Source organism: Ursus americanus, chromosome 31, assembly GCF_024610735.1.
Source record: "Ursus americanus isolate L20-20 chromosome 31, mUrsAme1.1.p, whole genome shotgun sequence".
Taxonomy (NCBI): Eukaryota; Metazoa; Chordata; class Mammalia; order Carnivora; family Ursidae; genus Ursus; species Ursus americanus.
In genome coordinates, this window is record NC_142157.1 from 30,814,099 (window position 1) to 30,836,726 (window position 22,628).

Sequence of the window (22,628 nt, forward strand, 5' to 3'; positions counted from 1 at the left end):
TCCCATCTCCCATGGGTAGAAAACCACCGGTGGAGCCTGCTTTGTCCCTGGGATCTATCGTGCAGGAGTTTTGTTTTTCAGATCTTCGTCCCCTGTTGGCAGAGAGGAAGGTGGGAATTGGCGCCGAGAGCCTATCAGCCATAACCAGGATTCCCTTTCTCTGCCTCGTCATAAAAGAAAACCTGGTTTTGTGGCAAATAGAATATACAAGATCTTAGATCACATAATGACACGATGGAGGCGTATTCTTTTCATGGAGGTAGCTGGTAAAGCGTTTATCACTTTTAAACAAAGTGACGATGCAAGACACACCGTGTTCACTCTGCTCACATTTGGGCGAGCATCCGTGCATCCGTGGGGAGATGGTGCATTTGCTCAGACGACTGCACCCCTGCAACTCGTGATTATACTCCCGCCTTCCGTCCTCCTCACACTCCTGTTTTGTGTTCCTCTTGATATATATTCTCCATCTCTGGCTTTGGTTGGTTGTTTTTGTTTTTTTTACTTATGATGCTTTTTCTACATAAGTTTCCCCACAGTCACTGATAATTCCCCGTCAGTAGGTTGTCCCCATCTCTTCTCCTGTTTGCAGCATTTGACCTACATCGTCCCCTCTTTCAAAGCCTTTCCTCCATCTTTTCCAGAATACTGGGCCAGGCAGGTTTCTCCTCCCCACGGACTCTTGCTTCAGTGAGCGTTCTTGGCTTTACTTTGTTCAGCCTCCCTCACATGTAGAGGTCAGAGCTCTTCCACGTGCTTTTCTTTGCCTGTGCAATCTCGTGTCTCTGTGGCTTCGGGAGCAGTGCTGTGCCGACAACTCCAGCACTCACAGCAGACCCGCCCACAGCTCCCAGTTTTAGCTACGAGCAATGCATCCCCATGTGGACGCCAGCGTCCCCCACCCAGACGTCACTGTTGTTACCCTGATGTTTGCTCTGCTCAAGTTTCCCCTTTGACCCACGCGAGAAACCAGGAGACTGTCCAAGCCAGCACACGGCCACTCATGGCCCACCGCCATGACTGGGCGTCCCCTCAGCGCCCACTGCCCCTGCCCGGCTCAGTCTTCAAGTCTCACGGCCCCACTCTGGCTCAGGTCTTCATCCCCTCCTCCTACAGTTGTTCCCTGGTGCTCCGCCACCTTCATGGGAGCCTGAAGAGTTTGCTTCGTAAAATCACAGCCGTTGTCTTCCTTCTCATTCTCAGTCCATCCGTATGTCTCCTGGAGTCAAGACTCCTATTCCACCACGTGGATTCGGCAGCCCCCTCCTGACAATACGTCTGCTTCCTAGATGTGTGATCTTGAGTACTTAGAGTTTAAAACCTTTTTTCCTATTTGTACAGCTCTATAAAATATATATACAATCATGGATTCTGCCTTATAGGATGGGAATTAACATCTGTAAAGGGCATGTGATAGTAAGTGCTCAGGAAGAGGACGTGGCTGATGAGCACACAGAGAGGCAGCCCCTTCTCACGTCAGCTTTACCTCCCTGCACAGAGCCTGCGCTCCATCAGAACAGAGCACTCACTGTGTCTGTAAACATCCTGATACCGTCTTTGGCGTTGTGAGCCGTTTTACAGGGCTGTGCTCCTCTATCTTTGCCTATCACATCGCACAATATTTGGACAAGAGTTTATGTGCACTTTGGTCACTTAAATGCTTGCTGAATAGTTGAGAGGAATAAATAAAATCTTGTGTTTCTGAACAGGAAAGTGATTTAAGATATAGCAGTCCCTTAAGAACTGCTAGCTGGTTCTTTGAAAGAATTAATAAGATGGATAAACCCCTAGCCAGACTTATCAAAAAGAAAAGAGAAAAGACCCAAATTAATAAAATCATGAATGAAAGAGGAGAGGTCATGACCAATGCCAAGAAAATACAAAAAAATTTAAGAACATGTTATGAGCAACTATATGCCAACAAATTAAGTAATCTAGAAGAAATGGATGCATTCCTAGAAACTTATGAACTACCAAAACTGAAACAGGAAGAAATAGGGAACCTGAACAGACCCAAACCAATAGACCCATAACCAGCTTCAGCCCAATTGAATCAGTAATCAAAAATCTACCAGCAAAACAGAGTCCAGGGCTGAATGGCTACCCAGGGGAATTTTACCAAATATTTAAAGAATAAATAGTACCTATTTTTCTGAAGCTGTTTCAAAAAACAGAAATGGAAGGAAAACTTCCAGACTCTTTCTGTGAAACCAGCATTACTTTGAGTCCCAAAACCAGACCAAAAAGGAGAATTACAGACCAATATCCCTGGTGAACATGGATGCAAAAATTCTCACCAAGATACTAGCCAGTAGGATCCAACAGTATATTAAAATGGTTATTCACCAAGACCAAGTGGGATTTATTCCTGGGCGTGGTAGAACATTAGCAAATCAGTCAACATGATACGTCATTAATAAAACAAAGGACAAGAACCATATGATCCTCTCAGTTGATTCAGAAAAAGTATTGGACAAAGGATAGCATCCTTTCTTGATTAAAACTCTCCACAGTGTAGGAGTAGAGGGAACACACCTCAATATCATAAAAGCCATATATGAAAAGCCCACAGCGAATATCTCTCAATGGGGAAAAACAGAGATTTACCCCTAAGGTGAGGACCCACTTTCAACACTGTTGTTCAGCATAGTACTAGAATCCTAGCTTCAGCAATCGGACGACAGAAAGAAATAAAAGGCATCCGAATAGCAAAAAGAAGTCAAACTCTTACTCTTCGCAGATGACATGAAACTTTATGTGAAAAAACCCAAAAGACTTCACCCCAAACTGCCAGAACTCATACAGGAATTCAGCAATGTGTCAGGATATAAAATGAATGCACAGAAATCAGTTGCATTTCCATACACGAACAATGCGACAGAAGAAAGAAATTAAAGAATCGATCCCATTTACAACTGCACCAAAACCATAAGCTACTTCTGAATAAATCTAACCAAAGAGATAAGGATCTGTACTCTGAAAACTATGGAACACTTATGACAGAAATTGAGGAAGACACAAAGAAATGGAAAACTTCCATGCTCATGGATTGGAAGAATAAATATTGTTAAAATGTCTATGCTGCACAGAGCGTTCTACATAGTTGGTGCAATCCCTATCAAAATACCATTGACATTTTTCACAAAGCGAAACAAATAATCCTAAAATTTGTATGGAACCAGGAAAGACCCCAAATAGCCAGGGGAATGTTGAAAAAGAAAACCAAAACTGGTGGTATCACAATGTCAGACTTCAAGCTCTATTACAAAGCTGTAATTATCAAGACAGAATGGTACTGGCACAAAAACAGACACAAAAATCAGTGGAACAGAATAAAGAACCCAGAAATGGACTTGCAACATTGTGGTTAATCTTTGACAAAGCAGGAAAGAGTATCCAATGGAAAAAGGACAGTTTCTTTAATAAATGGTGCTGGGAAAATTGGACCGTTTCCTTACACCATACACAAATATAAACTTAAAATAGGTGAAAGACCTAAATGTGAGACAGGAATCCATCAAAATCCTAGAGGAGAACACAGGCAGCAACGTCTTCGACCTCAGCCACAGCAACTTCTTACTAGACATGTCTCCAAAGGCAAGGGAAACAAAGGCAAAAATGAACTATTGGGACTTCATCAAGATAAAAAGCTTCTGCACAGCAAAGGAAACAGTGGACAAAACTAAAAGGCAACTGACAGAATGGGAGGAGATATTTGCAAATGTCTTATCAGATAAAGGCTAGTATCCAAAGTATGCAAAGAACTTATCAAACTCAACACCCCAAAAGCAAAGAATCCAATCAGGAAATGGTCAAAAGAGATCAACAGACATTTCTCCAAAGAAGACATCCAAATGGCCAACAGACACATGAAAAAATGCTCCAAATCACTTGTCATGAGGGAAATACATACAAAACCACAATGAGATACCACCTCACACCAGTCAGAATGGCTAAAATTAACAAGTCAGGAAACAACAGATGTTGGCAAGGATGCAGAGAAAGGGGAACCCTCCTACACTGTTGGTGGGAATGCAAGCTGTTGTAGCCACTCCGGAAGACAATATGGAGGTTCCTCAAGAAGTTAAAAATAGAGCTATCCTCTGACTCAGCAATTGCACTACTGGGTATTTATTCACAGATGTAGTGAAAATCCAGGGCACATGCGTCCCAGTGTTCATGGCAGCAATGTCCACAATAGCCAAACTGTGGAAGGAACTGAGATGCCCTTCAACAGACGAATGGATAAAGAAGATGTGGTCTATATATACAATGGACTATTAGCCATCAGAAAGGACGAGTACCCACCGTTTGCATCGACATGGATGGAACTGGAGGGGGTTATGCTAAGTGAAATAAGTCAATCGGAGAAAGACAATTATTGTATGGTTTCACTCATACGTGGAATATAGGAAACAGCTCAGAGGATCCTAGGGGAAGGGAGGGAAAACTGAATGGGAAGAAATCAGAGAGGGAGAAAAACAATGAGAGACTCTTAACTCTAAGGAACAAACTGATGGTTGCTGGAGGGGAGGGGTTGGGGGGATGGGGTAACTGGGTGATGGGCATTAAGGAGGGCAGGTGATGTGATGAGCACTGGGTGTTATATGGAACAGATGAACCTCTGAAACTAATGATGTACTGTATGTTGGCTCATTGAATCGAAATTTAAAAAAAACAACTATCTTGCCAACTGAATTTTAAGCCAATGAAATATTTTATACATGTAAGCTAACATTCAAAATCTCTTTGGCCTTTTTTTTTCCTATGCTTGGTTCAGTCCAGTAAACTACCCTCCACAGCATCATCTGCGTGAGTCCTATTAAAATGCACCTTCCTCGGACCTAGTGCATCTGAGTCCCAAGCAGGATCTGGGAGTCTGCATTCTAATGTCACCCTTCCCAGACGATTCTTCTGTGCGCTAGGGTTTGTAAAAGACTCTGTGATCTAATGGGCGAGGTGTGGCATGGTTTAAAGGAACTTGTGTTGAGGCGACCTCTTACGGCTAGGACACCAGGTGCGGAAAACTGCCCCTTAAGCCTTCCTGTAATTTGTGGAAAAGTCAGGTGGTTAATAAGCATTTCACAGAGACTTGCAAAAATCGAACAAGGGAAAATGCAAATGGGAAAGTAATTATATTTCAAGCCAGTGTGGGTGGTTTTAAAGTCTTTAAAAGGAGGTATGGCCTGCATGAGACAATTTTGGGAGAAGCTGCCTCAGCAGATCAGGGGCTGAGAGCAATGTTTCCTGAACATTGAAGAGGGTGGTCGGAGAGTGGGAGCTGTCTGTGGGCACGGGCTTTTAATCCTCTCAAATCTGTTTGGTGCCCAAAGCTGGTGCTCAATTAGACAGGTCCATGGTGGCCCGCAAGAACTGGCGCCGTCTGTCTTAGGCAACGTGATTGGGGGGAGGGGAGGCTTTTGACTGGGGGCGGGGGTGCTGGGGGATCGCCTCTCCAGAGGCTTTGCTGCAGGATCCCACAGAGTTTGGGCTTTCGAGCTGTCGTTGTGATGGATGTGACTCACGCCCGACCACCTTCCTGTTGTCATCTGCCCACAGAGAGCAGATCGGGCTCCTTCCCCTTCTGTGGGAAGCGGCAGTGGCTGCCTCATCCTGGGAATTCTGCAGGAGAGATGTGGGGCCCGAGTAGGAAAGGGACAGATGCTAATCAGACCGAGCCAATACAAACCCAAAACAGAAACACAAACAAGAGAAAGAAAAATGCCATCTGCAGTGCCTCTAGAGTTAGATTATTTAGGGTCAAATCCTGGATCAGCCACTTGCTGCTCTTTGATCTTTTTCTGTGCCTCAGCTTACTCATCTATAAGATGGGGCTGTATCTGGTCCCTATCCCTTAGGGTCGTTGTGAGGATTAAACATTTGGGAAAGTGTTGTGCCCGATGTCAGCACTTCCGAGTGGTTGCAGGCCTGTGAGTGTCTGTCTCTCCGCACACACGTTTGATCCCATTTCTGTTGTTTTCCTTCCAACTGCCTGTTTCCTGTCACATCTTGATCTTGCTGCCCACGGTTTTGCCCTTTTCTTTATTCCTTAGGAATTTGGCTCCACAGCTGATGAAGGGACATGGCAGACTAGTTTTGTAGCTAGGTCTCTGCAGATGGAAGGAGCCGGACAGATGGCCCCCGGGGTTTCCAGCACCCAGTCTTGCTTGTCCCTGGATCACTGGGTCACTTTCTCTTCTCTCGCGCCTTATCTTTCCATTGCACGCTTGAGCCCATCACAATTTGCTGTGGCCTTTGACTGTTAATGAGGGTACTGAGCAAGGCTAACTTGCTTCCTTAAATACCTCTTGCCTTTCTTCCTTCCCTCCTTTTAAGGGAGGTGTGGGGTTCCTTCTGACTCTCTTCCCAAAGCCTCTGCCTTTCGGAGGGCAGGTGGAACTTTGTGGGAGGGAACGGTATCCAGTGAGGGGATGACACAGTCTCAGGATATGGCAATTGCAGAACTATTTTAAGTTCCAAAGTGACTCTTAAAAATTTATATGCTTTGTGAGTATGGAACATTTGTCCTCTTAGCAGCAGAATGATTCATTATAGTTTGGTTTTATTTTTTGTTAAGGTCATTTGCCCTTCATTAATCTGGCCTCTGTGGCAGTACGGTCCATGCATGAGACTCCTTTCTTCTCGGAGTGTTTTGTGTTATGTGGTTATCGTGGTGATAGTGAGGTTGCGATTGTAAATTAGTTGATTCGTTCACAAGGGCCAAAAATACATGAAAGTATCTGTGGTCAGAGTCTCTGTCCTACCCCTGCCCCCATCCCTCAGTGTCCCAGCTCCTTTCCCAGCAGATACCCACTGTATTAGAATTTTACACTTTCTTCCATATTTGTTTTATGCACATATAAATATATGTTATTTCCCCCTTTTTAAACAGATGGTAACATACTATATATATATGCAGTGTTCTGTACTCTGCCTTTCTTTGACTCAACATATACATATATATCTTTATATGTAAGTATACAAAGAGGTTTCTCATTCTTTCTAATAGTGGCAGAATATCCCATCCTACAGTGTACCATTATTTGTTTAAGTACTTCCCCATAGATGGAGATTGAGGTTTCCCAGTGGTTTTTGAGATGAAGGTTCTGGATGAGGATGAATGAGTAGAATCCATATTGACAGATGTAGCTGAAATGAAGTCTGAGGTTGAGTATGACCTTGTGTTGTTCACAGAGGGTGTCCACTAAAATGGTAAGACTGTTGCAGTAGTCCCCTAAGCTTTGCATAGGTAGTTTTGGAAATCCTAGAATAAGCAAGCAGAATCGCATGCATTTCTAATGGATTAAAATAATGGGTTATTTTTTGAAAAGATTATTCCAAGTCCAGCCAGATGTATCTGGATACATAAGGTTGACAAAGGGACATAAGGAATTGGTACCCATCATTCAGAATAGGATTGGAAAAGTTTCACGGTCAGGAAAATGTTCCTGGGAGGTAGATAACTGGCTTTTCCATCTGTTCCTATTTAATAGATGCCTTAATGGCTTAGATTTGAAAGTGCGAGGAAGGCAGGGTTATCTTTCTTGAGGACATAGTCGCTGACACATTGCAGCTAATAAATATTTGTTTTGAACGGAGAGCATGATCAAAGAATTTTAAAGTATGGTAAAGACGACCATATAAATATATTACTGTATATGTTGTTGTGGAAGTGTATGTATTAAAGCATTAATATCAAGTGATATTTGAAGCAACAGAATATTGGAAGATGAAGGTCATGATTCAGGAAGGAACAGGCTATCAAGTTCACCTTGTGCTTCTTTTTCAAGTACTACTTTGACCTTGAAAATCTTATTTGTACCTAAATGTAAGTCTGGAGATACAAATGTATGTCGTAGATGAATTCAGCCATTAGCAAACTTGTTGAGTAACTAAGAAACACATGCTACTTTTGTGAGTTTGAAGATGAGGTAACAGCTCGAGGACCCTCTGGAGAGCCATGTGCCCTCTGGGACAGGAGCAATCATTAGCACATTGGAAGCCACCTGGAGAGTTTCTTTACTTCTTGCCTTGTTTTAGACGTCGTCTTGTTTATTTGGTGGTCTCTTTGGCAAGTAGGTTACGTACTGGTTGAGTCGTAATTGGAGACAGAAATGATTTCCATTCACTCGACTGTGTTGAGAAATAATCCCCATAAACCTGCTTGCATTCCTTTAGTTCATACATCCTTCAAATTATGGGCAAATGAAGGAAAAAGAAAGTTAGGATTGATAATATTGTTCGTTTTTGGAGGGAGAAATCAAAAGTTGGAAGTGACTACTGGTGGTGATAATATGTGTGTGTCAGCGTGCTCAGGGCACTTGAAATGCACCAGTACGCTAGGTTAGTGCTAAATTGGAGCCCACGTGTATCAAACAGCGTGCTCCATTTTCGCAGTGTCCACTTGACCACGAGAAGTCAGGGGTAGGAGCCAATGCAGCGAGCGTCCCAGTTACAGTGGTTGGGAACATTTTGTGTCTGCTGGAACTGAGCTTCGTGAAGTTACTTTTTTGGGGGGGATAGGATTTCAAATTCATGGGTTGTGGTGTGGAGACGCGGATGCGTGAGGGGTTCTACTGCGTTGTTTTCATCTTGATTGTCCATGAAGAAAGGGGAACAAAGCAGGAGTAAGTGGTCAGAGCCAGTGGGTCCCTATTAATAGAGTTCCTGTCTTTCGATTCTTAGTTCACGGGTGTCTTCCTTCAGTGGTGGTGGTGTGGTTTTCAAAGAACTGTTGATTCAGTGTCAGATTTTCTTCTTTTCACTAGTTTGCTAGGTTCCAGACGTATCCTCTATGGCCAGATCTCCTTGAAACCTTTGCTCCCGTGACACGCAGATTTCCTCTCTCTTTCAGAGTCTCTGAGCCGTGGTGTCGATTGATCACAAGGCAGTAGTAGGATCGCCCAACGGGGTGATCGTTAGGCAGGCCCCGCTAGAAAAGACACTCCCGCACAAATGGCTTTTGTGTGACATGCCGAAAGTCTGCGGGCCCCCAGTGGAGTTCGAGATAAGTAACCGCAGGCAAACCGATGAGGGAGCACGTTCCCTAGGGGAACTGTGTCGTCTGTGTGTCCCACTCAAAATCCGCGTTGCCACGCCCGACTCGTTCTTTTCACGGTTATGTTGACTTTCGTTAGTTGGTGTTGGACACAGTGTGTCTCAGTGGCTTACACACGCGTGCTGTGGCCCCCACCCCCCAGCTCGGCCCGTTTCCTTTATTTTAAGGGTACTTTTAGGAAAGGGGCAGAGGTGTTCCCTCCGCCAGTGTTTCCGTGCCCACCCCCACAACCCCCCCAGCCCACGTGCAGCAGGAAATAGCTTGGATTTTCTGGATCTCCACTTTATTTGCACCCCACGTACTCTGGCTGTTGGGTATTTCCAGTGCTGGCACCTGTCATCAGACTGTGCTCAGCTGAACGGTCTGGGGGTGTGTGGTCCTCATCGCAGGGATGCTTGCACTTTGTCCCCTTCTTCCAGGTCTCTGTGGTGAAACCTGTACCTGTTGTTTTGACTTTTCCGATGCAGGTCTGCCGACCCCTGCTCCGGAGTTCATTGTGGACGTGGAGTCCATGGACATCTTCCCCGTGGGCTGGTGCGAAGCAAACTCTTACCCTCTGACCACACCACACAAAACAGTCTGTAAGTAGCGTCCAGTGGGAGCCATTGCGGACAACATTGGGGGCTTTGAGGGGTAAATACACAGTGTTGTAAAGAGACTATAGCCAGGTTGGAAAAAACAGAACTGGTGTTAGACTTCCCACGGAGCCCCAATATTTTTATCTCATGGGCGCTTTCAGTATCTTCGTGGGATGCATATTTGGAAGCATTTCACAGGTTGACAAGGTGAGTCATAATGATAGGGCAGGTGAAGGTTGCAGAGTGGCAGAGAGAAAATGTAAAGTAAATATAAGATCGATAAATATATAAAACAATATAAAGAGTATATAAAATAAAATAAATTCTCCCGGTTTTGTGTACAGTTCATTATTTTGATTAGAGAAAATTTAAGCTAAAATCTATGTGGTTTTTTTGTTGGTTTTCGATGTTGGTTTTGGGAAGGGGAGAGAAACTGCATGTGTGGGTTGGGGGGGAGAGGCAAGGGGCAGAGGGAGAGAGAATCTCAAGAAGGCTCCACTGTCAGCACAGAGCCCTACTCGGGGCTCAATCCCATGACCCTGAGACCACAACCTGAGCCAAAACCAAGAGTCAGACACTTAACCCACTGAGCCGCCCAGGAGCCCCCAAATATTACGTTTCTGTATTATGTCTGAGAAAGAACTGATTTTTCTCATGAGGTTTATCCTAAAAGAATCCTAAGTGGTCCTAATAATTACTGACATAACATACAAAAACTTAACTACCCTTAGCACTAACCAGTGGGATTTCAACTCTACTTTGAAAAGTGCATTATATCACATCCTTCTGATCACAAAAATACCAAATTAAAACAGTATTAGTAGTTAACCCAACAACTAACTTTGTCTCTCTGTCTCTCTCTGTCTCTTAAATATATACAACAGTGTGTGTTTTAACCTATGTTATTGTAGGTCATTAAACTGAGAAGGTACCATTTAAAAATCTTCAAAACTAATCAATCTTGGCATCTTTTTATTCCACCATAATGTTTACCGAAAGTGTTATTTAAAATTATGCAGCCACTCTAGAAAACCGTATGGAGGGTCCTCAAAAAGTTAAAAATAGAGCTACCCTACAACCCAGCAATTGCACTATTAGGTATTTATCCAAAAGATACAAACATAGTGATCTGTTTAATCTTATGAAATGCAGTAAATTCTATTTAGACTTCATTTCTGATGAGTCAGAGTCTCTTTTAGATTTATTTATATATTTTAGAGAGAGAGATTGAGAAGGGGGGAGAAAGTGGAGGGGAGAGAGAGGCAGAGGGAGAGAGAGGGACATGCAGACTCCCCGCTGAGCACAGAGCCTGACATGAGGCTCGATCTCACAACCTTGAGATCACGACCTGAGCCAACTGCATCACCCAGGCGCCCTGAGTCAAAGTCTATTTTAATGCTGGAAGAAATTAAGATAAAGCTGTGGTAGGAATGAAATAACTTTCCAGTGTTTAAATTGTTTCTTTAAAACTGACACAATTTTACAGGAAGACATTTTTAAAAAACGCTTTTGCCCACTCGCGAATGAAGCTGACTGTCCGTCTGCCCTTTCTTGCCTGTTTTACAGCACAAAAGAAGAGAAAGATTGCAGTCGTGCAACCAGAAAAACAGTAAGCTTTTGTTTCTGTTTCTTTTCCCAGCACTCAGGTGATAAACTACACAGAGCTGTCTTTAGCGAGGGTAGGCAGCGTGGCTGTTTTTATCAGGGAGCTAGTTCACGCTTGGCGCAGGCGCAGAGGTGATGGTAGGAAATACCTGTTGTTCACGGCACACCTGTTACGTGCGAGACACAGGCTCGCTCTTCTAGGGATCTCTTCTCTGGATTGTGGTTTCTCCCTTCCGTTCCACCTCGGCATAGCTGCAGGGCATCCTGGCCTCACACCCCGATAGTGAGGGGTATCACTGTCCCCACCCACACTCAGCATGCTGGCGGCACTGGTTGAGGCCAGCCGGGCAGGCAGACTGCTGTCTGAGGCCAGCTCTGCTGCCCCCGGCAAGGTGTCCTTGAGGAAGGTGCTTTATTGCTCTGCCTCCCAGTGCCCTCATGTGTGAAACACCTGTTTCTCAGGCATTTCTTGAAGATTAAATTAGATTTCATGTGAAAAAAAATGTGTGGGTTGTGCAGGGTTGAGTCAGTGTAAGTTACCCCACATTTCAGTTGTAATTTTAGGGAGGTGGAGGGTATCGGGCAGTGTGCATACATGCAGCATGTTTTTGAAGAATTGCCACCGTTGGTACTATTTTTATATATTGAAAAATAGCTAAGGTACACTAAAATACACATCCATTGCCGGGTGGTTCTGTTTTCTAACAAAAATGCACTGGTGGAAATGAATTTGAGAGCAGCATTTTTTTTTTCAGGTACCCAGGTTTAAACTTAAAGTGAAATTGAATAATAACTGCATGGCTATTTGAATGTGAATAACAATTTTATGGCCATTTTCCATACATTGATGTCTAAGCACAGTGTAGCAGGTTAATAATCTGACTCCAGTTTGGTCTGGATATCATTGAAAATAGAGAGCAAATAATAAAGGGGCCCATCATTGAATCCAAATCCGAATTTATAACTTCGTGGTCTGTGGCTCCATGCTCCCCGTCCTGCACACGGCTCGGTACAGCACACAAACTGCCGGGCCCCCATCTCCAAGTCCCTGACTCAGGATGTCTTCAGTGGGGCCCGAGCATCTGTGCATCCAACAAGTTTCCAGGGGATGCTGGTCCGCTAGTGTGGGGACCCCACTTTGAGAACCAGTGCAAAGATCACCCCATGGAGACTTCGTGATGGTTTGCTTTGCACTTGTGTCACTTTTCAGTGGTGTGGTTTCTACACCACCATCCGGGGTACCCTGTGAGACCCAACACACCTCTCTTTTCCCCGTGGCTACCTTTTTTTTTAATGTTTATTCAGCAACTTTTTACTGAACTGTAACACAAATCTCTGTGCTAGGATAGGCCTACTTCACATTCTAGGACCCATCGTTCATAGGCTTTCTTTGAAGGTCTTTTTCGTGTGGCCATGACCCACACAAGCACAGGCACCAAAAATCGAAGGCCAGGTAGTTCTCAGACACTAGTTTGTAGAAAGTACTAGTTTCTTTTATTGAAGAGAAGTCTGACTTCCATTAAAGTCTGTCTAAAATATAATGGAGGACATTATGACAATTTTATAGCAAGAGAAAAGCCAGAAGCCACCTAGAAGAACATCACTGATTAGGAATGACCTGTTGAGGGACAGACGTGCCATTGGCTTCTTAGGATCATTACAAGAATTTGGGGACGACCTCTCTGAAATATCGTACCAGTTTGTACTGCTGTTGCTGCTTGACGTATGCATCCTCTCTCACTGCGTGCTTGGATTTCCGTGATAGTCACTTTAAGTTGTGAAAAGACTTTGGAATTAGTGTTATTTAATTAGTTAATTCATCAATTGAGTTTCTTCTCAAGTGTGCGACCTGTGATAGTTGTATTTTCTTGATCAACAGATTGCCATCCACAGTGCCTGTTGAGAAAATACCTCATGACCTCTGTCTATTCTCTCACCTGGACACCGCAGGTAAATGAGCCCATTTACAGCTGGCTCTCCCTTCCCGATTTGGGAGTGGAGACATGCATGTGTTTTTAGGTCAGTATAAGAATGTCTCAACTTTAAGTTCATTCTCCTTGTGTCTGTTGCTACTTACTAACACATACCTACTTTAAAAAAAAAAAAAATCTAAACCGAATTCTCTGTGCCTCTTCTGTCTCTCGGTCAGTAGCTCTAGACAGTTCTCTCCATCTGCCGGAGAAGAGTCCATGCGTTACTTGGAAATTACGAGCCCAGTTAGGGTTGTATGTCGTGGATGGTCATGTGCAAGGAGAAAGAATTGAAAATACCATTATTAGGCACTCATTTTTTTTTTTTTTACATTTTATGTCCTTCCACTTGCATTTTTCCATTATTGGTTAATATTTAAGTCCCCATGGGCTTTTGAATTGTTCCTTAAAACCCTCTGTGTTTGAAAGCTGAGAGTGAATAATATATGTTTTTTAATGTGTACAATTCTGTATCTTATAATAACCTTTGAAAACACAAATGTGAATTCCCCGTTGACAACAAATTTGATTATAGATGTGTTTGTACATTAAATAATATATTTGATTATTAAGAATTCTGTTTTCTAGCCAAAGTGAAACCTGCTCTGAATTCTTCCAGGACTCTAAGCTATGCACCATGGAAGAGTCCTAGCAGTCAGAGTTGTAGTAAGGAGAGCATTTTTATGAGTAGACTTACTAAAACTGTTTTTTTCCTGAAGTTCTGGGTAGGGTAATCCTACCAAAGAATTTCCATGTATATGCAGCTGTGGACATAATTCTTTTGCCTAATTTTGTTATATAGAATTCAAACTTCAGAATGGTTGTAAAAGAACCATGTCAGCTCTTCTTTCAGAGTCTGTAATTGTTACATTACTCCTTTTGTCTTACCCTCACAAAAATAACATTTCTCCCTCGTTCCCTGTTGGTTCTTAGTTGAAGTCCATGAGGACCGTCCTTCCTGGACTGTTAAATTACCATCCGAAACTACTAACAGTTTTTGTACAGAGATTCCACTGTTAGTGGAACGGAGCTTGGAGCAGCGTGGGGGAGGGCCAGTCTTGGCTGACAGCGAAACCCTGTTAGGGACATTGGGAAGCTTTAGGAAAATACTTTACCACTTAGTTCTTCCACATTTCCCTGTGGCCCTTTGAGACACAGCTAGACCGACAGCCTGCTGCGTTGAAAGCATAATGAGGGAAATACAGATTCGGTCCGCTGGGAGGAACATTGCACATCCATGAGATTGGCCAAGTGCAGATGCCCTGCCGTGTCTGGTGTTGGCTTGGGTGTGATATAGCGGCCACTCCTATGCCAGGCTCATAGAAGAATAAATTGGGATAGTCCACGTGGACATCAGTTTGACCCCGTGTGGTACAACTGAGGACATGCAGGACCCCATGGCCGAGCAGCGCTCCTCCTCGTTATACACTTGGAAAGTTCTCTTGCCGCTACGCAGATGCAGACATTTACAGCTGTACTCAGCAGAGCACCGTGGGTAATCCCAAGCAGGTGGAAGTCACTGAGCATCCGTCAGCAAGAGAGCGATGGCTTGCTTGTGCTGTGTTCATGTAATGGGGTCACGCACAGAAGTGACAAATGGATGAACGGTCTGCTTATACATGTACCGACCTGGATGGATCTCAGAAACTTCAGGTCGAACAAACAAAATGTTGCAGAAAACCATTTATGGAGTATTTTTAAAATATCCCAAATACCATGCATTGCTTGTCGACACACATGTACCTGTGTGTGTGATCAGGTTTATAGACCTGCGTGGGAATGATAAACACCAGATTCAGGGAAGGGGAAGAGAAGGTGGGGCAGTTTCTGGGGTAGGAAACCCAGGGGAGCTTAGCTCTGGAGCTGGTGTGTTGTGTTTTGTTTTTTCTTAGCTGCACAGTGATATGTTAGTTGTCATTGTCTTGGTTTTAGCATCTTTTTGTGTGTCTTGAATTCTGCATCATAAACAGAAAAGTTCATTTATATGGTAGCAAAAAAATAACTTGAATCTCTAAGCTATTGGGTTTATAAGGCATTCTGATATTAAGACACAGTGGGCCTCTGGGTAATTTTGCCAGCTAATTTTTTGTTGGCTCCTAAAGCATGAGCTGTGTTGCTCTTCCCCGCAGGTACTGTCAACGGGAAATACTGCTGTCCTCAGCTTTTTATCAACCACAGGTGTTTCTCAGGCCCTTACCTGAACAAAGGGAGAATCGCAGAGCTACCTCAGTCGGTGGGACCAGGCAAATGTGTGCTGGTTCTGAAAGAGGTAAGGCGTGTGCACGGGGGTCAGTGTCGGCGTATTTCCACAGGTGTCCAAGATGTAGACAGAATTTCTGAAGGACATAACGGAAATTCGGATCATTTGAGGTGACGTTTTCCAAGCACCTGCTTTGTCTCCATCCTTGGGCTGGAGCAGGTCAGGCAGGGATGGGAAACGGCATTCCTGCCCATGAAAGACTCACAGGCTGGCCGGGGGACTAGGCCTTCCTCCCCTGAGTCCGGGGAAACCTTGCAGTGGGTTTGAGGGCTATGTGTGGGGTGAGGGCCTGGGCCTGCAGACTGGAGGTTTCTCTCAAGAGGTAAGTAAGCCTGGATGGGCGAGAGCAAGTGCTGTTAAGGATGGACACCCCTCGGCCGTGTTGGGAGCGGCATTGCCTTCCCTACCGTCTGCCGTACTCAGCACCACTCCTGCATGGAGGAGGCACGGCTCAATGCAAGGTGGGCCCCAGGCCCGTGCATGAAGTGTGTGTCGCGGGGAAGGCCCAGGCCACGCATCAGTTTGATGGTATTCTTTCCCATTTCTCTTCCTGCCTTTGAGGCTCGACCTACAGAGAGAGGTGAATCCTCATTACGTTGATGGAGGCTTTCCTCTCTGGTCTGTTTTTATAGCCTCGCCACAGACCCCGTGTGGACATGGCTTGGAATTCTGGAACCATTCTTGGAATGCAATCTCTGCTTTTCTCACACATATCAGTGTTTTCTGTTAAGAAAGAGGACCCCACGTAGGTCTTCTTTATCACTACTGTACCATGAGAAAAATGTGTTTTAATTCCCGGGGCACGACAATCCGTTCGTCCACCGAACACATGTCTGTGAGGCCACTTCTCGGAGGCAGGCACTGTGCCAAGTACTGGGTCCGAACACAAGCCCTGTCTGCCCTCTGCCTGTTGGGGCTTCACGGCCCTGTTGGGAGATGAGTAATTCTAGGCTGGAGGTACAGCGTGTGGGGGGACACTCAGGGCACAGAGCAGAGCACTCTGGGAGCACAGGGGAGGGAGTGACAAACAGATGGCAAGGGACCCTTGCTCCGGCTTCAGCAAAGGGAGCAGTGCCTCAAACTTGGGAGGACAGCCACGGTGCACAGGTGGGTATCCGGGGAAGGAGTGGGGGTCCTTAGGCTGGGGGCGACTCATAGGTGTGGGAGAGTATATCCTGTTTTGAGAAGAACAGAAAGGAGAGATCTGGCTTGCCTGATGGGTGAGGCAGGACTGGGTAGCTGCGTAGCTTGAGGAAGGCCTTCTCTGGTGCTGTGAGGAATGCAGACTTGCCATTCCGGAGGACGGGAGCCCTCTGAGTGACACTGTGCGAACACCGTCCCCTCCACACAGGAACCTCCGTATGGTTTCAAGTGTCATTCTACTTAAAGAGAATGAGATCGTTTTAGCAGTCAGAGCATGTTTGCTTTTCTAGACCATCTTTGGGATTAGCAGTTAAAGATGTACATATTCAGAAAACAAAATCCCTTTTAGAGAGAAAATTGAGGTTGTAGTTGAGAAGAAACTCTGTAAAGAAACTCTGATTGGGCCGTTGTCGTGGTTATTTACTTGGGAGAATATAACCTATAAAATGTGCAGAGGAGGTTCCTCTCCTTCACGAGCTTCTGGTCGAGCGGGAAAGACAAACAGGCAGGTCGAGTGTAGCAGAGTGGTGAGCATCTCAGGTGCTGCGACGAGGTGGGCACGGGTATGTCGAGGTCCCAGGGAGTCCCCCGCAGTCTGTGGGGAAGGAGGCGTGGAGGAGTGGGCAGCCTTCACATGGAAGGCCTGGGGTGTCAATGGTGCCCTGGGATGAAGGCGGGAAGAACGGGAAAGAGGCTGACAGCACCGTAAGAGTAAGGACCTTGAAGGACGGACACACAAAGGTCACAGATCTGTGTGGGCCTTGTCCTGGGCCCTTGGCAGGTGTGCTCAGCAGCTGGGCTCTGCTTTCATGTAAAGCAGCTCACCTCCCGTGGCTGGGCCCTGCCTCCTAAAAGTGGACGGTGCAGGTCGGGCCAGCTGGAGGGGCAGGTTGACCTGTGTCGCAGATGAGACATTTGTTGCTACAGAAGGATGGTGCTCGAGGCAGGTCAGGCAGGAGGGATGCCTCTGAAAGGCCACGGTGATGTGGGTCAGTGGAGGGACCGCTGGCCGGCTCTAGATGAGGCGGCATGGATCCCTGGAAATGTTAGGCCAGATCGAGGAAGAAATTAAACCAGGACTCCGTGTCACGATTCCCGTCACCTGTGCACCGAGAATTAACTTTCCGCAGTCCAGCCCGAGAGTGGGTTGTGGGTACGGTAATGCCTGCCTATGTTTGAGCCTGTTTTTTGTCAGGAGTGATCAGAAAGGAACAGGAAGGCCTGGCGAAAATACGGTGAACTGGTGGGTGCCTTTGAAGCCACCTACAAGACTATCCGTCACGGGCAAGCTCCGGTGATGAGCACGTGGCGCCGGGGCCCCGCCGGCTCTGCTCACAAACCCCATGGCCCCAGGTTCAGCCTGGTTCGGAGGCTGGCTCTTTGGCTTTTGTATGTGAGTTTGTAGCATCAACAGTGGTTATCCCCGATCACTTCCCCGATAGGTGCCAGCGGCCAAATGTAAAAGCCAGGCCAGAGCAGTTTTCTGATGATAAAACTAGTTTTTTGCTGATGTTCAGAAAATGCATGAGGCAGGAAGAGAAGAAGAAAAAAAGCAAGCACTTCAGTTCTGTGAGTGCAAGAAAAATGTGAGCTCCCGCAAGCCAATATTTATGCTAATGTGCTTCCTTCAGCACCAGAACCTCTATGGTCTCAAATTGCATTTTACTTAAAGAGAACGAGGTAATCGGAGCAAAGACAGACCACATTTGCTTTTCAGGCCGTCCGTGCTGGTAAAAGCTATAGGTTTTCATGTCTTTGGGAAATGCAGAGTGATAGCTGTTTTCTCTCCGTCTGGTCTGCCTAGAGGCGGCTGACCTGTGTGCGTGCGGACAGAGCCGGCCTCAGAGAAGTTACGTGCAGGCAGAGAAGAGGGTCCTCACCTCCCAGAGGGCAGACTAGCAGAGGGGGGACAGTTCTGGCCCAAGTGAGGGCCGACACATGTCTGCTCTGGGCATCGGACCGGAATGGGGTTTTGAGGACTAAAAGCGGTTCCTGGCCTCGATTCCAGAAAGGGGGCAGCAGAGGAAGTGGCTGACCTCTAGAAGGGGGAGCTAGAGCCAGTGAGGGGTCCGGCCAAGTCTTCATCCCCACGAGGGACCCAGGACCCACAGGTCCTGAGGGGAGGGGTCAGGTCAAGCCTGTGGACGTCCCCTGAGGCTGGGGCATTTTATGGGACCCCGGGGCGTCCTTTTCTATCCCAGAGAGTTCGGCCCCCAAAGCCTGCCGCAGTGCACCAGGGTCTCCCAAAGACCCGTCGACTGTAGATCCAAGTGGCCCTCGGTCAGCTTGTGAGGTCCGTGTGTCACAGTGCTTCCGCTGCTGAGAGTGTTGGTGTTGTGTTGCAAGGGTGTTGGGGAAGCTTCTGCTGATACTTCAGATGCAGTCTCCTGAGTGGCCAGGCCCGTGATCCTGCTTCCTGCACAGCATAGTGAGGGGGTGCTGCGTGCTTGTGTCCGTGTGTGAAGGAGAGAGCAGCACGAGCACAAGAGGAAAGGAGTGTGGACACTCTCACACACTCACTCGTGTCCGTGTGTCCAGCGATGAAAAGTCCTGCCAGCTGGAGGGACTCTAAAAACAGCAGCTCAGGAGGAATTAGTCTCCATTTTCATGGCAACGCTGACGTCCGTGATACGAAGGCGGCGTACCTGGGTGACGTCCTCCCAGCAGGGCTTAACAGAGGTTTGGGGAGCACCTGTTGTTTTTCGGAAATGTTACTTGACTTGAGTTATTTGCCTGTATGTGACCTCTGGTTTTAGTGAGCAATAAGCCATAGAAATGTCATGTCCAGTGAGGAATCTTGAGGAGTCTTTTTTTCCCATTTTCCACGTCGCTCTGGGATGTGTGATGCCGCACTTGGTCTGGAACCATGTTGGCTCGGCAGCAGGAACGACCCGTGCAATTTTTATGTGCTGCTTTTCGGCAGCCTGGGCTTGGTCATGTAGGAGATGAGCATTGACCCGTGCACTTTCCTGTGAGAAGGTAGAGGCGTAGCCCTTGACTTTCTCTTCCCTTTGTTCTTCCTAAGACTTTCAGAGAAGGCTTCGGGGACTTTCTGAAGCGGGAAGCTTCCGTGGTCTTTTCTTGTCCTCCAGCCTGTGCCCTGGACATGGGCCCTGGATCTGACTTGGAGATCAGGGTGAATGCGGTGGCATAGACTAGATGGCGCTTCCACTCTGCCAAGGCAGGGCTGTTGTGCCTGACGATAGTGAGATGCAGACGCACACGTGCAGGTGCACACACCCACTCTACCCACCAACCTGTCCATCCAGCCATCTTTCTACCCTGGATCTACCCATCGTCGTCTCCGTCTGTCATCTGTCTCTCCATCCAGTCCTCCATCCACCTACCCATCCATCCGTCATCTACCATCTGTTTATCATTTCTATCTTGTCTACTGCCTGTCTATCCATCTGTCTGTCTGTCTGTCCGTCTGTCTCATGTATCTGAAACAGTCACTTCGCTACCCTCATGGCAGCCTGGTCTGGGGGTGCAGAGGCTGAGGCATGAGCAGGGAGGCCTTCCTTTGTTTTGAAGAGAACAGGTGGTGAGAAGTCTAACTTGCAGAGGGTGAGCGTGCACACGAGTGGGAGCTGTGCGTGCTGGGGTGCCGATGCCCGAGGCTGGGGCAGCTGCACTGGGTTACCGCCAGGCTGCAGAGGGATCCTGGAGGAGACTGGAGTGCTCACCTTCACCGAACGAGGTTTCTCTGTCCTTCAGTCTGCTTCTGTGGTCTTCATAGCTCTGTGGCCTCAGCAAGTGTGGAGTAAGCGGCGTGGGGCCCGCAGGGTGCCTCTGTCATCCAGGCATGGTTCTCTTCAGTTGTCCACGACCGTTCTAGGGTGTTCCAGATACGAAGGTGCTGGGTTATTGTGCACGCAGCAGATACTCACTGAGCATGTGCCACACCTGGGGCTCTTCAGCGCTGGAACCTGGTAGGGAATGAAACACAGGCCATCCTCCGTTCCTTCACTCGGGCCCTGGGAACTCATGGGCCATACCCCTGTGCCAGGTGGCCACTGTTCTTGGAGCTGGGGGTCACAGTGAGCAAGAGATGTGGCTCCTTACTTGGTGAGTTGACAGCCCCCCTCCAGCCGGGGAGGGGGCCTTGTCTCTCTGTCCTCTCAGCCTGTCTTACCTTAACAGACCTACACAGTGCAGATAGATGGCAGAAATCGGCGTCTGGTTACGTTAGAATAATACCCCAGTTCTCTTTTCTCTGGGGTCCGCGGGAGTCGTAGGCATGTGGTTTATAAATCTGGAAGCAAGACCATGTGTTACTCGGACAGTAAGTAAGAGGATGGAAAGAGATGCCTTTTCTAGAGTTTCCCCTTTCTGTGTACCCCATGGTGTCCTTCCTGGTCTCGCTGTCACTGCGCTTCCTGTGCTCAGGACCCGGGATCACGAACCCCTCCTCCCTGGCTGGTAGGGATGGAGGAGCTCCGCCTGGCAGGCATCTGGCAGTTATCTTCGACTCTGAGACCTCTCCATGAAGCATGGCCAGTGTAGGCCAGACAGGTGCAGTGGGATTTCAAACATCACAGCAGAGGGTTGAAATGTTGAACGTCGGGTCCGACGCAGAAGGCCAGTTTGCTGACAGGCCCTTCCTGAGGGCTCTGGGCCTTGTGCTGATGGCTCTCTGCTTCATGGACATGCGGCATCAGCTCAAGCAGGAGCTTCCAGAAGAATCCTGTGTTTCCTGAGTCCCTGCAACCTGCCGTCCTCTCCTCCCCTACTCCATCAGAGATGCCTGCCTGCCAGCAGTGGCGCGAGTGCCCCATGGGGGAAAGTGAGCACTGCACCCACCCGCCCCCTGCCCCCCACCTTGGAAGTTTCCAGCGGGACCTGGCGGCCTGGAATTTGGCTTCAGTTGGAGCTTGCTGTTTATATTGCTGCCACATGGTTTATTTTCCACATTTGGGGAGTTCTGTGATGACTTGTTTGAGTTTCCCCTTCATTATATATCGTTGAGTATTTGTTCTTTGCTACTTGTCACAACTTTCACTTAAAAACTGGAACGACTTCGTGTGAGAACCCAGAAAATAAGGAATCCGAGGCAGCCTTAGCTGTTCACGTAAACGATGCCATACTGTACCCAAAGGTAACTTTTCTCCTTCAGAGTAGCCGTGTGTTCATCAGTATGAATGAGGAGTGGGCCACGGGGTCTGTGGCCTCATATCAAGGACTCAGGCTCTGGGGTAACATTGAACAGAGGAAGAATCTTGCCTAGGTGACGTCTGGTTAAGTCAGCAAAATCCAAGATGAAGACATGCCTCTCGGTGATACTCTGTGGTGTTTTTGTTGCTGCTGTTTTAAGCTCACGCTGAACACCAGCCCATGAAGAACAGTGTGCCCAAGCCCATGTGTAACCCGTAACACACACGTAACCCGTGGAGCCGGACTTCTAGCGTGCTGGCAAGTGTCTGGGAAGGTTGGCGAAGGTTAAGTTGTTATTGTTTGCCCATCAGAAGGTAAGATGCCTTTGTGACACATTCTCATCACGCTGTAGGATAGACTTTTGTAGCGAAGGAAACCAGGGGCAAATGTTCTCTTCTGGCCTCTGTCCACATATATTTTGTGTATTTTATGGTATCAAATAAATTCTTGGCGTGAATTAGTCATTAATTTCTAGATGTCACTTTAATTTTAACTATTTTTAAATAACTGTTAAGTAAATATTTTTAAATAATTTTTTTTAAGATTTTATTTATTTGACAGAGATAGAGACAGCCAGCGAGAGAGGCAACACAAGCAGGGGGAGTGGGAGAGGAAGAAGCAGGCTCACAGCGGAGGAGCCTGATGTGGGGCTCGATCCCAGAACACCGGGATCACGCCCTGAGCCGAAGGCAAACGCTTAACCGCTGTGCCACCCAGGCGCCCCTAAATATTTTTAAATAATTTTAACTCATTTCGTGCTCATACTGAAATTTATTGAACAAATTCCAAAATATACTGTTGAACTCCTACTATTGGTGAGTATAACCGTAGCTACTGTGAATACAGCGCAAACAAAATAC

The 22,628-nt window shown here is 46.7% G+C and overlaps 1 protein-coding gene across 6 annotated transcripts in view; it reads left to right on the forward strand.

The window, feature by feature from the left end:
- SFMBT2 (Scm like with four mbt domains 2) overlaps nucleotides 1–22,628 on the forward strand; it is a 220,901-nt gene that overhangs the window by 169,574 nt on the left and 28,699 nt on the right. For all 6 annotated transcript variants that reach the window (XM_045812898.2, XM_045812901.2, XM_045812897.2 and 3 more), the window contains 4 exons: nucleotides 9,526–9,639; nucleotides 11,203–11,245; nucleotides 13,121–13,191; nucleotides 15,341–15,480. In XM_045812898.2, coding sequence (XP_045668854.1) covers nucleotides 9,526–9,639; nucleotides 11,203–11,245; nucleotides 13,121–13,191; nucleotides 15,341–15,480 — 368 coding nt within the window. The remainder of the gene's footprint in view (nucleotides 1–9,525; nucleotides 9,640–11,202; nucleotides 11,246–13,120; nucleotides 13,192–15,340; nucleotides 15,481–22,628) is intronic.